At 32.2% G+C, this 15990-nt stretch overlaps 1 protein-coding gene across 1 annotated transcript; it reads right to left on the bottom strand.

Moving 5' to 3' along the window:
- Positions 1-6373: 6373 nt before the first annotated feature.
- Positions 6374-12741, bottom strand: KLRK1 (killer cell lectin like receptor K1). Its single transcript, XM_063076130.1, has 6 exons — positions 12600-12741; positions 10558-10650; positions 10297-10336; positions 9789-9936; positions 9363-9466; positions 6374-6491 (listed from the first exon to the last, which is right to left on the bottom strand). The coding sequence occupies exons 1-6, from the start codon at positions 12739-12741 to the stop codon at positions 6374-6376; spliced, it is 645 nt and encodes a 214-aa protein (XP_062932200.1).
- Between the last annotated feature and the right edge of the window lie 3249 nt (positions 12742-15990).

Here is a 15990-nt window from a genome sequence, read left to right as displayed (position 1 = left end):
ATTTGAGTCTTGGCTCTGCCACCTGGTTGATCTTAGATTTAGTTATTCAAACACTCTGTTTCTCAGTTTCTGCTCCTTTATCTATAAAATGTGATGAATAATAGAAACTGCTTCATAAAGTGGCTGTGAGCAACACATTAACTGATAAATTTTAGAATGTGCAAGGTGTCTGGCAATAAAAAAAGTCAATAAACGTATTATCCTACCTTCCTTCCCTCTTCCTGTTCCAACCCCAAATCTTAACAGTATACTAACATTAGTTAAATAAGTCCTTAAATATATGAATCCAATTTTAAAATATGATTTCTACTATAAAATCTTTAGAATAAAATACCCCATTTTTTTCCAATGTGCCCACACTTTGCAGACATAATTTTCCGACACAAGTCCTGCACTCAAGTTAAGACTTTAGATTCTCCTAGAATTCTAAGTGATTGAGTATTTCATCATATTTCATAAAACTTTTCCTGAATTATTCTAGTTTTTGTTGATGTATTTAAATATTTGATCTGTTGTAATTATTGCCTATACTTCCTAGTATAGAGGACTCTAACCTTTATTATAAAGGAGCAAGCTAAACTTTTCTAATGAAAGTGTTAATTATTATTGATGACTCCAACAATTTTGTTATACTGTATATACTGTAGAACTTGTTTACCAAAATGCTAATACATAAAAAATACATAGTAAATCCCAGAGAAAATGGGATATATTAAAATATTCCCTGAGATCAGAAGGATGATAGCCACAATTAAAGGCATTGTTATCATTCCCAATCCCAGGTTTAAATTTTGAAAGATACTTAATATATTCTCTATTATTTATATTGTTAGAGAGCTGAGAAAGTGGCATTTCTGCTTCTTTATAATTATATAAAAAAATAATGAATTTTTGAAGTACAAGTAAATTTGGCGTTATTAATAAAAGGTATTTTCTCTTCTAGGCTTCAACTTGCATGAGAACGCTAATAATAAATGAATACATATAAAATATGGTCGGATAATTGCTGAAGATTGCCAACGTAATAGCTATTGTATCTGTAAGAAGACAACATATACAGATTAAATAAAATACATTAGAAAGAAAAATGTGAACAGCTGAGATTTCTTGGTGTGATGACTTCAACTATGTGAAATACTTAGCTAAAAATAGGTATCATTAAACATTGAAGTACATATATTATTCTTTATTCTTTAACTTTAAATATTATTTAAATATGCCAAATTTTTAACAGGAAAATGCAACGAGCAAAATATTAATAATATAGGAAACAATACAAAGAAAATAAATGCTAGGAAACATTACTTGGGCAGAGATATTAAATAAATCTCTTGTAACAATAATTTTCAGAATTTCTAATCTTTCAATACTTTCAAAATAAATTTTGTGACTACAGCCTCATACTTATGTCTAGGTTTATATAAAATACTGTTCATTTTCTCATTATGGTTATCTATGACAAGAATGAATGGTTAGAGTAAGAAGAGAAAGTTGTCCGATAAAATAAATCTCCAAAAATTTTACATTTTAGATAAGATAAAAAATAATGGTTTGAAAGAGGTTATAGATAGCAAGGAAATATTAAAACTTTATTAGGTACATAAGGTGTAGAGAGTGTGAAAATGGGTAGTCCCCACTGGAATTTAATTTATTCAACATCAAGAATTTTTTTTCTTCTCTTGGTGAGGCACTGAGTTTTAAGTGCTGGGGATAAACAGCTGTACGAATCAAAGAGCTACATGTGTTTTTCATGGAGCTTACAAACTAGAGGGGAAGGCAGACATTAATAAGGTAATCACATTAATAAATACACAATTACAAATAAGGTTTCTCACAAAGAAGGACAAGATGGTTATCAGACTATAACAAAGAACCTGATGTAGACTGAAGACTTTCCCAATATAATACTATTTATGGAGAGATATGAGAAATGAACCATTTTATCAGCAAAGTAGGGAAGAGATCTAGGAGGTAGGAGTGTTTCAGAGAAAGAAAAAAACCAAACAATAAAATAACATATGGAAAGAAAGACTTTGTTTCAAAACAAAGATCTAAAGTGATTGGGTCTCAGAGTTGGAAGGAAAATGGTATGATACAATCCTGGATAGGAAAAAAGAAACTAGAAAACAGAGATCTTTGAAAAATGTAAGAAAGACTTTTACTTCTTTAGGGTACTCTGAATCCTTAAACTCACTCAAACTGATATAAGATAAAATTAAGGCTTTATGCTATTCTCCCCCACACAAATCCCAAACAGTGTTGCTAAAACCACCGGGTGATTTTGGGCCACAGACAAAAAAACAAACAACAAAAAAAAACAGCAACCAAAAAACAAACAAACAAACAAAAAATAAAACTACACACCTAAGGAGCACAACTCCTCTCAAAGAAATACAGCAAGATAAATTTTCTATTTTATGTAATGTAGTAAATACTACATATTTAACAAAAATTTTAAATAAGCATTCTAAAAAGTCCTCAGTGATATAAAGAACATTTGTAATATAAAACAGGGAGTGAATCGATAACATTTTTGCTTCTAGATAAAACATGGCAAAGAAAAGTCAAAACAGGAAAAGAAGAATATTTTTTAAAAGTTTTAAAAATTAACTTTTAAGGCATCAAAGGTCTCTCAAACGACAACCACATAACTTTAATTCCAGGGAAAGGAGAACAAACCATCAATCTGCCACTGTTGTTCTTATCGGTTTTCATGGATCAGAGACTGGCCAAGGCAGAGAACCTATGTTTGGGGGAAGAGAATCTGGTAAAGCTTTCAATGGTTATGTAGACTAGAGTGACAATGCTGGAGATTGGTAGGTCCTTGCTATGGTTTGAATGCTTGTCTCCTTCAAAATTCACGTTGAAATTTAATTGCCAATGTAACAATATTGGGAAGTGGGGTCTTTAAGAGGTGATTAGGCCATGAGAGCTCCACCTGATGGTTGGGTTTAATGCCTTTAAAGAAGGCTTCAGGAATGGGTTCCCTCTCACCTTCTTACCTTCCACCATGGGAAATACAGCACGATAAAATTTGCAGCAAGAAGGCCCTCACCAGATGCCAGCACCTTGATCTTGGACTTCCCAGTCTCCACAACTGTAAGCTAATAAATTTCTGTTCATTATAAATTACCCAGTATGTGGTATTCGGTTATAGCAAAACACAAAATAGACGGACATAGTCCTCAAATCTTCACTTTTCCCATAAGGCCTTTGCTAAGTATAAAAAAAGGACTACGGAGGAAGGCCCAAAGATTCTAAAGTAAATAAATAATTAATTAATAAAACCTCCCAAAGTTTTCTGATTTTTAGGAAACAAAGACTAACCAGAAGGGGAGCTATAAACAAACAAAATAAACAACAGTCAGTGAAAGCCATGGATGGAGTAGTGGCTGACACTGGAGATCTAAACTATAGTCACACCTGGTGACAGTGACTGATCCTGGGAATGGCTGGAAGCTATGAAACCAAGTTTAGCCCTTGGTGGAAGGCCATGGTTTCAATACAATCTGATGGATATTTTACTGTTCACCCTGCAAAATCGTGATAAAACTGGAGAAGAGAGGGGACTTAAACACATGGCTGGAATCACCCTCAAGACATTTTCCAAGCTATGTTGCTGTGTGTAGTAAGATGTTAAATAACTAAGATGAAAATATCTCAAAACAAGAACTGAGTTTTCCATATGTTACAGGGCTAGGGTACCTCAGTGTTGCCAAATCTATTAATCCCTCATTTTTAATCCCTCTATTTTCCTCATTAAGTGATCCCCTCCCTCCTTATTCACTTAAAAGGAAAGTACTGTAGGAGATAACTTCATTTGGACCTCTAAAAAAAATGAAAGAATTGCAAAAAGGTAAGAAAGTACTAGTGATAATCAAGGAAAAAAAAAAAAAAACACAAACAAGAAACTTAGATATACATAATATCCAAATAAGGGTTTACCAGACAAGGACGTTAAAATAACTATGATAAATGTGTTCAGCAATTATAGAAAAACAAGGACAAAATAAATATGAGTTAAAAATTTCACTGGAAATTTAAATCTCTATCAATGACAAAGTGGACATTCTAAAACTGAAAAACTGTAATATCTGAAATTAAAATCTCAATGGATATTAAATAGAATGTTGAAACAAAAGTGGTAGTGTTGGTGAACTCAAAAACTAGTCAGTATAAAGATACATGAACTGAAGCATAGAGGCAAAAAAAAAAAAAAAACCAGAAGAATAAAAATATATAAATGGACAAGTGAAATGTGTTGCATACTCAACAGGAAAATGGATGTGTAATTGAAGTCATGGAATTAGAATAGGAAGAGTGGGAACAAAAGAGAAAAATACCTGGAAAACTCAGCATAGGATAAGCAGGAACAAAACCATACCAAGGCATATTTTAGTCAAAATGCTGAAAACAAAGATGATGAGATAATCTTAAAAGTGGCCACAGAAAGAGAAAGACAACAATAAACTAGGAAGCTAACTAATGAACAGAAACAAGGGAAGCTAGAATTCAATAGTATTTCACTTAGAAAATGACAAACAAAATTAACTGTCAAAATAATACTCTTGCCCAGTAAAAACATCCTTCAAATATTAAGGTAAAATGATAGTATTTCATGAAAATAAAAATTTTGTAATTCACCAGCAGCATCAGGCCAGATAGCAATGAAGGTGATAAGAAATAAGTAGACTCTGATGTGTCCATATATATATATATATGTACATATATATATATATATATATATATATGTACATATATATATATGTATATGAACTGGATTTGCTGACATATTGGATGTAGTGCAAGAGAAAGAGAAACTTCAAGAATGATTTCTATTTTGTTTGCATATTTGGACTTTTTATTTTGACATAATATCAGACTTACAAAAAGCTTTAAAAGAGTAGTTAAAAAGGATTATCGTAGGCTTTTGCCTATCTTCTCTCTCTCTCTCTCTCTGTGTGTGTGTGTGTGTTTTGTAATTTTTGTTTTGGTGTTAAGGGAATTTAAAAGATTATTTGTCAAAATTCTTTATGAACTGGGTTGAAGATTTTTTTGTTTGTTTCTTTGTTTTCCTTTCAGAAAGTATGAGTATTGTTAATATACAGACTATTATTAACCTTGTAGCTTTTGGGTGGTCCCAGTTTTAGAAATATAACTTGTGTTTAACCCATCAGGTTAAGTGTTTCCTAGGTTTTATGTGTTCCCAGTGCTCCATTACAACTGTCAAAACAGAAACCAAGGTTCCCCAAATTTATTATAAACTCTCAGAATGAAAGCCAGTTTCTGTTGCTTTTTCTATTGCAATTTCCATTTTTCACTTAATTCTGAGATTCTACAGATTTTTACCTGCTTGTTAGTTTAGCAATGTTTTTCTCCAAGTTTTAATATATTGTACAAAAATATTATAAAACACTATTTGTTATTTTCAATGGGACCAATAGTCAGGTTATCTTCCCCTCCTTACTCTATTTAGGCTACTATAACAAAGTACTATAGACTGGGTTGCTTAGAACCAAGATAAATGTATTTCTCACTGTTCTGGAGGCTGGAAGTCCAAGATTAGGATGTCAGTATTGTTGGGTTATCAAACCAGATATGGGTGAGATTCAAGATAGTTTTAATCCTGAAGCAAAATTCCTCTCCACCTGTGAATATGTGAAGCTAAACAAGTTATGTACTTCCAAAGTACACTGGTGGGAAAGGCATAGGACAGACATTCCCATTTCAAAAGGGAGAAATAAGCAAGAAGAAAAGGTGTTGGGTCCAAAGCAAGTCCAAAACCTAGCAAGGCAAACTTCAAGAGATCGTAAGGCTTGAGAATAATCCTCCTTAGCTTCATACTCTGCCCTCCAGGTCCATGGGAGCAGCATTCCTGTCTTCTTGACTCAGTGTGGGTAGAACTACCACCTTCTGGACCTGTTGGGGTGACATCACCCCCACAACTGGGCAAAGACCTGCCCACGCCCTGGCTTTCTGCCCATGCAGCAACTATCTGTGGAGGTGGGGGTTGTGTCCCCAGGGCTCCTGTAGGGCTATCCCTCCCTCCCTTCTCCTCTGGATGTTGTCCCCAATCCCCTTTGCAACAGAGGCTGCCCTTCTCCACCAGCCACTCTGGGCCTGTGGTGGGAGCCTTGATGTTCCCTGAATTACCTTCAGGGTCCTACTTTGTTTTGTTTTGGAGAATAGTGCATGTTTGCAGCTGAATAGTTCTACGGTCCAGTCCTGGAGGGCCTAAGAAGTCTGACAGTTTTTTTTCTATTTTCTCATGTTTTTTCTGTTTTCTTTAGTTTCAAATGTCAGTGTTTCTGCTGGAATAATTCGCTCTCTCTTTCTGGCTTTTGTTGAGATGGTGAGATGGTTGATTGAGTCCTTATACAATCCTCTGCATGCAGATATACGTGTTTGGATTTAAACAGTTTTCTGTATAGCCTTTAAAACTTGAGCCATAGACTGCACAGGTTCCATTTTGCATTTCAATCATTGTTAGTCTAGATTAGAAAAAATTACAAATTACATTTACAATGTTTAAAGTGCAAGAATATAAAAATAAAATAATATTTATTAGACTTCAAATATAGGAATTTAATATCATTTCAAGAGATTTGGGGGCCATGTCTGACCCTTCTAATTCACAGATATGCAAAATATAGCCAACTTACATAATCAAAGTAAAAATTACATTTTATTGTAAATTCTATGCCACTATTATTTTTCATACACTGGAAATTAGTCAGTTCCAAAGTCTGATATCTCCTGTATATGCATGTGAATGAAATGAAACCTTAAGGTATTTATTTAAACACAAATATCTGAGTCAGAAATGAATTCAGAATTCAACTTAGAATTTAACAGGTGCAATGTTTTGAGCAAAATAAAGAATTTTCTTCAGATACATGCCATTTTATTTGTTGAGGAAATGAAAATAAATTTTAAGATTCTCATATTTATATACACACACACGTGTGTGTGTGCACATGTGAATGTTTAGGAATTTCATGTAGAGATAGTTATGTCTATATCTGTATGTGTAATTTACTCGGGGATCTTGAGTATTTTGGAGTTATATATTAATATAATAAATGGTGATTTGTTTTCTTCCAAAGCAGTGGACTAACAGGTACAAAGCTATCCTGTCTACCCTAAGTGCATCATTGTGCAGCATACGCATGTATTGAAGCAACATACTGTACCCTACAAATATATACAAGTAAATGTTAAAATGTTTTGAATAAAAAAAATAAATTAAAACAAAAAGGTTTAGAGGAAACAGTACCTACATATGGTCTGGAAGCACGCCCATTTTTCCCAGTCATGTTATAAAACCTCATGTTTCACAAAGAGTTGGATAAATCACATAGAATTATCTTGCATCAATAGTGGGGAATAATTAACTCCAGACTAACTGTCCAGATTAATAAAACTTAAAAGTGAGATCAAAACAGATAAGTAAAGCTGCTTAATAGAGACACATAAATAGCTTTGTCCTAGGAAAAAAACTCACAGATTTTTTGAGGAATAAAAAATATAAATCACCAAAGAATGTGAAATTTGTAGCCTATGTAATTCTAAACAATAGTAACTGCTAAACAAAGAAACAGAATAATATGACAATAATGAGGAAGAAAATCAATCAATCAAAATGGATCCATAATTAACACAGATGTTGGAAAGAGCAGATAAGGATATTATAACAGCTATTATAACCACATTTGTATGCTTAAAAATTTAAGCACATACTTAAAATATATAGAAATATCAATCAAATCAAATTCTGAATGTGAAACCTTCAGTGTCTGAGATGAAATATAGATTTACAGGATTACTGAACTATTAGACATTGAAGAAGGAAAAATCAGTGAACATTATAACAGAAATTATCCAAAATGAAACATGTGAAAAGAAAAAAATGAACAGAGCTTCAGTGAACTTTGTCACAACACAGGTGTAAGTGGAATGCCTAAAGAAAACAGAGAAATGGGGGAGGAAAAATATTTGAAGAAATAATAACAGTACCTTTTCTAATTTTAATGAAAAATGTAAAGCCATAGAGTCAAGAACTTCAACAAAACACAAGTAATAGAAAGACAAGAGAGAATGAAGATGGCAGAATAGATGGTCTCCAGCATCACTCTCTCCCACAATCGACCAATTTACTACTATTAAAAAGCAAAGACTGCCAAGCTGGGGCTGCTAGAGCTCAGGGGAAGAGGAAGAGAGACCTACGGAGTGTATGAAGGTGGGAGAAGCCGCAATGAGAGAAAGAAGGGACAGCTCTGACTGTTTTGAGCCCTGGCCATTTCAAGCCTGACCGTGATGAGCACACGGAGCAAGAGCTGGCAAAACCACAGCTGTACCCTTTGCGTGAAGTTGCTTGGAGACTGCAGGGGAGAAGAGGGACTTGGTGGCCCCAGACCAACAAGACAGGACCCACGAAGGAACGAGGGGCCACAGACAACTGAAAAAAGGAGACACTCACAGTAGTTTGGCAGTTTTTTGAAGAGTTAAACACATAACTTTTATATGATTCAGCCATTCCACTCCTAGGTATTTATATAAGAGAACTGAAAGCCTATATTTATATGAAGACATACACAAACATTCATGGCAAACAGCTTTATTTGTAATAGTCAATATCTGGGAACTACCTAAATATGCATCAGCAGGTGAAGGGCTACTGAATTGTACCACTCTCAGGAATAAAAAAGAAATTCTCTTAATTCATGCTATGAGATGGCTAAATCTCAAATAATTCTGCTGAGGAAAAAAAAAAGTCATAAAAGTGGTACATACTGCAGGACTCCGTTTATATTAAATTCTATGCTAGGAATTGCAAACTAATCTGTATTGACAGAAAACAGTAGAGGTGAGTAGGGAGGGTTACAAAGGAGGGATTACAAAGGTAAGATAAAGTTTTGCAGGTGATAAGTATGTTTATTATCTGATGTTATTGATGGTTTAACGGTGTACATATTTGTCAAAACTTTTTAGATTGAATACTTTATATATGCACTGTTTATTGTATGTCAATTATAGCTTAATAATAAATTAATAAAAAGAATATATGTGATGCTTAACCTCCTTGCTTGTCTCCTTACTTGTAAAATTGACGTAATATTAGATCTACCTTCATAGTACTTGGCACATAGAAAACATTTATGTTACTAATTATTATTTGTGTTGGCTGCTCTGCAACAGACTCTCCTAAATTTAGGGTCTAAGAATTTTTTGCTAAGTATTTTAGAATATGGGAGTGTCCTGAGACTGTGTGGAAGGAAATGTCATAGATGAGTGATCGTGGTGATCGTAAGGACAACTTAGGAACAAATCCTCAGCTAGAGACCATTGGGCTAGAAACTTACTGGCTGGGCGAGAGAAAGGACCCATCTTCCCACTGCCAGGATCCATTTGTTGGAATTTGCACTAGTCCCATCCAATGATATGACTTCACCAATTTAAGGAAATCCTGTTTAAAACCACAAATAAACTACAAATAATATCAGTGTTCAGAATTTTAGTAAATACAAGGCCATAACCATTTAATAATTTCTTCCTGCACTTGGGAAAAACTGCATTCCGTTCCTTAACTAGCATTATTCCCACCGAAGCAACACATACATAAAATGTTTAAATTCTGTGCTTTATTTATTTTTTTAGTGAAGAAAGATTTGGGGGGTATTAGAATATCTAAGTCTTAGTGACTCTCTTGTGTTCCAGGTTCATTTTCCATTAAATTGCCTTATATGTTAGGATTAAATATAGGAAGGGAACCAAAACAAATACTCAACCTGTTCCACTCTGCTGTAAATCTTCAGAAGGCTGGAATTTTGAGACATACAAGAAGCTTGGCTCTGGTACCAGTTTTTATTCTCATTAAAAAATTGATAGCAGTTATTTCTATAACATATCCAGTTTTTAGGACATGGGCCACAGTAACTTTCTAGAAAGAGAAATGTGTTATTAATTCTACACATCTCCGAGCATTCTAGCAGATTTTGTCCAGACAAGTTAAATGCCTTTCCCATTCCAACTCTAAAATTCCAGATAATTAAATCTTTATGGTCATATCAAAGATATGACTCTACAATTAATAAAAGGATGCCAAAACTAAATATCTTCTACTTTTTACATGTACTTCTTCATTACTAAAAAAAAAAAAAAAAAAAAATTACAGTGAAATACGAACTAGAATTAATCATTTTTTTTCTCCCTTCTTAACCACATGGGATACATACCTACACCCTAGTATATATAGATACATGCAATTTGTGCTTCAAAATATTAAAAAGCATTCACTTACCTTTCAAAGAAACTGGAACTTCTTGGTTGGATAATGCTATTAAAATAATCATAATTATTAAAAAGGTTTATATTGTTAATAATTTAGATTCCAAGCAAAAGTTGTTTACAAATTTCTAGACTAATAACAAAAATATGATAAGGATACCTATTCAATATTGCTAGTTTATCTTTCTGTGTTTCTGAATACCAATCCAAGTATTGCATTATAATTGCTAAATCAACAATGTTGCACCTTACTTCTCTGCTGTCACTTACAGTGTATGAATATGGCACTCCATATCATTGCCATAACAATGAAACGGATCCCCATAGCCACAGCGATGAAACGGCTGAGATAAAATGAAGATGCTGTCAAAGAAAAAAACAGAGAGAGAAAAATCAGGAAAAGAAGGGTGAATGGTTCCTCTACCTTTGTGTTTAATATAAATGTTACAGTTTTTGTAATGAGGAATTAGTATCAGCTTTTTCTGCTTTGATAGAAATGGTTAATTTTTCTGTGGTTGACTTGATCGTACTTTCCTTTATGGCTTATGCTTTTTATATATGTAAATAAAAATGGCTTCATTATTCTGATTTCATAAAACTAATGATGCCTATGTGCCATTATAATGTTACATATGTTTTTCTTTTTTCTCTTTTCTTTTTTTTTTTAATTTGGTCCATCTGGTGTGCGTGTGTGCAGAAATTCAAATTTATAAGTTTTTCTTTTGCAAACAGGCTCTGGATTTTTTAATCCTATTTAGTGAATAGACTAATGTGCCCTCACTGATATGAAAGGCATATAATACGTTCCTATAAGTATTTGCATTTATTCCTATATTCTCTAATATGTCTTTATATGTACAATTTACCTCGCCTTAGAAAATGCTTGAATATTTGATAGAGCATTATACAGTATTATAGTACTTTTTTTTCCAGAATATTTTGGCTATCATTACACTTTATTTGTGCCTTACGAACTATAAAATGAGTTTTTCAAGAACATGCCACTTCTCAAGTATATGGCATTGGTCTTCCAATAGAATCACATAAAATGCATAGATATACAGAGATAATTTATATCTGCAAAGTGTTGTATTTTATCTTTGAGTAGTTTCTATTTCCAATTGCATATCTTCTGTTCATCCATAGAAATACAAATTAATAAATTTACTTCTAGCTTTTTAATTAAAGTTTATTTCTATTTTTTCCCCCTGATTTTTGGTCTCTAAATATGACATTTTCCTCCCTCACAGTTTCCTTACATTTCTAGTTAGGAAGACAATTGACTTTTATATTTTAATTTTCAATCAAGTCCACATACCAGATTTCCTTCCTGTTTGTAATATTTTGGAGTGATGTGTTTGTGTTTTTAAAAATATTTTAAATCATTTATTTTGCAAGTAATGTTAATTTTGCCTCTTTATTCTGATTTTATGTTATTTATTTATTCCTTATCTTGATTAATAATGTCAGCTAGTACCAGCAAAACAATCAATATTAAGCAACAGTAATTATACTAAAAATGTTTGCCTTTTAAAAAACTATAATACAAATGCTTCTAGCATCTACAAGTGAGCAGAGTGATTTTTTTCTCTTTCTATATGTGTGTGTGAATATATATATATCAAGGGAAATATTTATATTTTAGAGGTTTTTAAAAGTCAGGTATTTTTAATTAAGAATTCATATTGAGTTTTATCCAATGCCTTTTTAACATTGTACATACAATCATGTAATCTCCTTTGATTATTATATACAGCACATTTGCAATTCTACAGTTCCACTTGTATAATGATGCTATTTGTTAGTAATTTGTTTCTTAGTGTTTAATCAAAATTCTTAGGTAAGGGTGGTCTGTTTTCTGAAGTTGTATTATCAATAACATTCAGGCTTGGATAAAGACATGTGAGTCCATATCTTCATCACCAAACTCAGAAACATTTTTGCAAATAATAATCAATTTTTTTTGCTTTTATACTGGTTAAGATCATAACTCAAGGATTTAAAAATTTTCTTTTCTGTTTTCCATTTCTACTTACTCTTACTTAAAGCTAGTTACTCAGTGATCCCTTAGAAACTTCTGTCTCAGCTGTCATCATTATGATAAATAATCTCATCAATTTTTAGGGCAAGAAAAGACCTTAAACAATAGTTCCTCTTAATTTTATTATAGATTCAAATACTATATTAGAGTTTATGTAAATTCAGTTTCCTCATGAAGGTAAAATAGTGAATGATTGTCACTGATTTAATCACAGAGTTTCAAAGATTCATTTCAGTACACCAAGAGAAGACAAATATGATATAGGACTTACAGTTTTCTCTACGTTTGCTTGTAGCTGGTGTAAATCTTTGTTCTCTACGTTTGCTTGTGACTGGTGTAAAACTTTGCTTTTGATGTCGTGTAGAGGTATCACGCTTTGCCAGTTCAAAGTTATAATCATGGGATTTACTCATCTCTGAAGGAATGTAATTCACATCAGTGTGAGTTATGGCCTTCCTGATACTTGGGGAATAAATTTTTAAAAAATCAACCTGCCATTTCCCTGCACTTACTTTCCATGTATAACATGAACTTACTTTTGTTTTATATTACTACATTCTCATGATGTTCATACTTTGCTATATACATAAAATTATATTTATTCCATGGGAAAGTACCCTCTGCAAAATCCCATGCACTAATAAAATTAGTTAATTTATAATATATAATGAAATCTGGCATTAAAAGAAAGACACTTGACATAGTGCAAAAGGTCTAGAAAGACAGACGTGTTTAAGTTATAGATCCGCATTTACTAACTAACTTGATATCTTTGCAAGTAATGTAACTTTTGCATCCCAATTTCCTAGCTTACAAAAAAAGAAAAAAGAAAAGGATATCAATACAATCCATTATGGATATTTAAAATTGAAATGAAATTAAATATTATAAACTCAATGTCAATACTGTCATATACATAGTAAACATTTAGTAAATGCTAATGTGTCTAATTTTCTTTATAGTGAAGAACATACAGAGGCTGAAATAGTAGGATCTAAAGTTTTAAGATAAAGACAAATAAAGAATCTTGCCTCTAATTAAAACAAGTAAAAAATAACTTTGCTCTCTTCATGAAAAATTAGTAATTTATTGAATACTTAAAAGCCTTTTGTAAATAAAATAATTATTTTCATATCTGAAAATTAGACTTAAACATTGCACATATAATATATAACTCAATTATTAAACCTATGAAATAAAAGGAATAGGTATCATTTTATGGATGAAAAAATTGAGTCTTAGATAGGGCCAAAATCATATTGTTTATCTAATATAATGTTACGAACCATGAGTGATTTATAACACTTTTAGGACAAAAAGCACTTTCAAATATATGTCACTTGATTTGAATATTATAGAGATTCACTGAGGTACATATGACATATTTTGTATCTCTGTCTGATAGAAAAAGATACTAAAGTGCATAGAGGCTATGGACTGCTCCCATCTCAAAGCTAGACAGTGGTAAAAAATTGTTAAAATGTAGTTCTTCGGACTCTAAATCCTAATACCATTTTATTATTCCAAGCTGCCTCAAATTGTGAATGACTTCTCTAAGTTGTTAATGAAAAAAAGAAAAAGTTTTCAAAGACTTGATTTAAAATATAACATGAACATAACATGAAATTGCTTTTCTTTGCCTTATATGCTTGTACGAAATTCTGGGTATCTTAAAATTCTTCAGAAGCAAAACTACACATTCGTGGAGAAAGTACATACCGGAGCTGCGATGAGCCTTTCGGTCACGAGTCATCCTGTCCTGTGGTTATGACCGTTCATCTGCTTCAGAGGTGAGTCTAACGTCTACAACTCACAAAGAATTCCTGAGTAAAACAAAATTGGACGTTCATTTATTTTTTCTTTTTTGTTTTTCCTTGAGATGTGATGAAATATTTTGATTGCAAAAGTGAAATATAGAAAAATTTCCCCTGAATCATGTCTTAACAGGCAGAGAGAATGGAAATAACAGTTCACATAAAGCAGGTAAAATTAATTTTATAAATTTCCCTTGGTTGTAAAATAACGACCAATTATTTCAAAATGTCATAACCAGATAATGAGTAATTTTAATTCAGCTACATTAAGATGTTTAATCAAAAATATTTTACATCACTGATATTGAGAAAAAACGCATATAGTTTTCTGTTTATAGTTGTTTATTTGCTGATTGATTTCTTTACAGACTAAAGTCAGGTAAGATATATGAATTTTTATTGAATGCTTTTTTCTCGTAGACTTTAACTTCTGTTCATATCATCACTATCATCATCATCAACAGCATATTATCATCACCATCATCATTAACAAAGAATCTCACATATATTTATATAGTAACATCTTGCAGTGCCTTGAAAGCTATTTAATAAATATGCATAATGCTTAGATTTTAAAAATAAAAGCACTTTCATATTTTATCATGGTTGTTGGAAGGAACAGATACAAATTGTATTATCTTTGTATGTAAAGTTATGGATCACAGAAAGTAAATGCCTTCCACAAGTTCAGAAAACTTGTAAATGTAAGAATTCAAATTGATAATTCTTCTAATTCAAAATGTACAGACTCATTCTTCTAGTTTTGTTTAGAGACAAGATTTCTTCTTATAGGAATATCATAACTTCTGATTCTTCAGTATTTTCATTACCTATCATAGGATACAATAATAAAGAGTATATCTCAGAAGTGACTAGCATTCCCTGCCCTCAGTAATTCTGTACACACACTTAAGAAACAATTAGAATTACCTTATAGTGTAAATGCTTTCAGGAACCTTCTTGAGGTTGAAATATAGTTCCTCATTTCCTGAATAACAGTTGTTAGAAACACACACAGAGTCACACATGCGCACACAGAGACACACACCTGCTCAGAGAAGGAAGATCCTGATTCCTGTGGATAAAATCCTTCTATAGAACTAGAAAATTTAGACATGTCTTGAGTTCCTAATTTAGAACTGAATGTAGAGATGCTTTGTTAAGTTCGATCTCTGAGAAAGACATGACAAATGGTATTCTAATCTCATCTGCCTGTGAAAAAACATGACAGAGACCACAGAGAAATTTGCTGGTTCAGTGAATGAAGTGTGCCCACCCATTGTTGGATAAATGTCAGGTCTTAATAACATTTTAGGACTTGAAAATGATAAATTCAATAAGAAGTAGCACAGTGTTTTGAGATACAAATAATGGGATTATATAATCTTTATCTGAATCAAAAGTGAAAAATTATTACAAAATATGATTATAGGAACTGTGTGAAAATAACAAAGAAAATTCAACAAAGTTCTTAGTCACCCTATGCACAAGCTGTTTTAAGTTTGAGTGAAATCAAGTATGCTGCATCATATAGGTTGGAATGATAGAGAAAGATCATTCATAAACACACACACACGTGTCTGTATATATAGGAACTTTTAATTATGAAAGTATACAATGCATACAAAATAAATAATTCCATTATGAGCCATCACACACCTACCTTAAATAATTATCAATTTATGGTCAATATTAATTTATGTGTAATGTGTGTGGGTGTTTCAGATCCATCTTTGCTCTTTTCTTCTTTTTCCTTGTGGACATCACTCATTACATTACTCACTCTTTATTTCTCACAACAAAAGCACCAACCCCCATGCCAAAATAGCAACATAGTCAACAAATACC

Source organism: Cynocephalus volans, chromosome 12 (assembly GCF_027409185.1).
Source record: "Cynocephalus volans isolate mCynVol1 chromosome 12, mCynVol1.pri, whole genome shotgun sequence".
NCBI classification, from domain to species: Eukaryota; Metazoa; Chordata; class Mammalia; order Dermoptera; family Cynocephalidae; genus Cynocephalus; species Cynocephalus volans.
The sequence above is the reverse complement of the archived record's forward strand: the minus strand, read 5'-3'. Positions and strand labels throughout refer to the sequence as shown.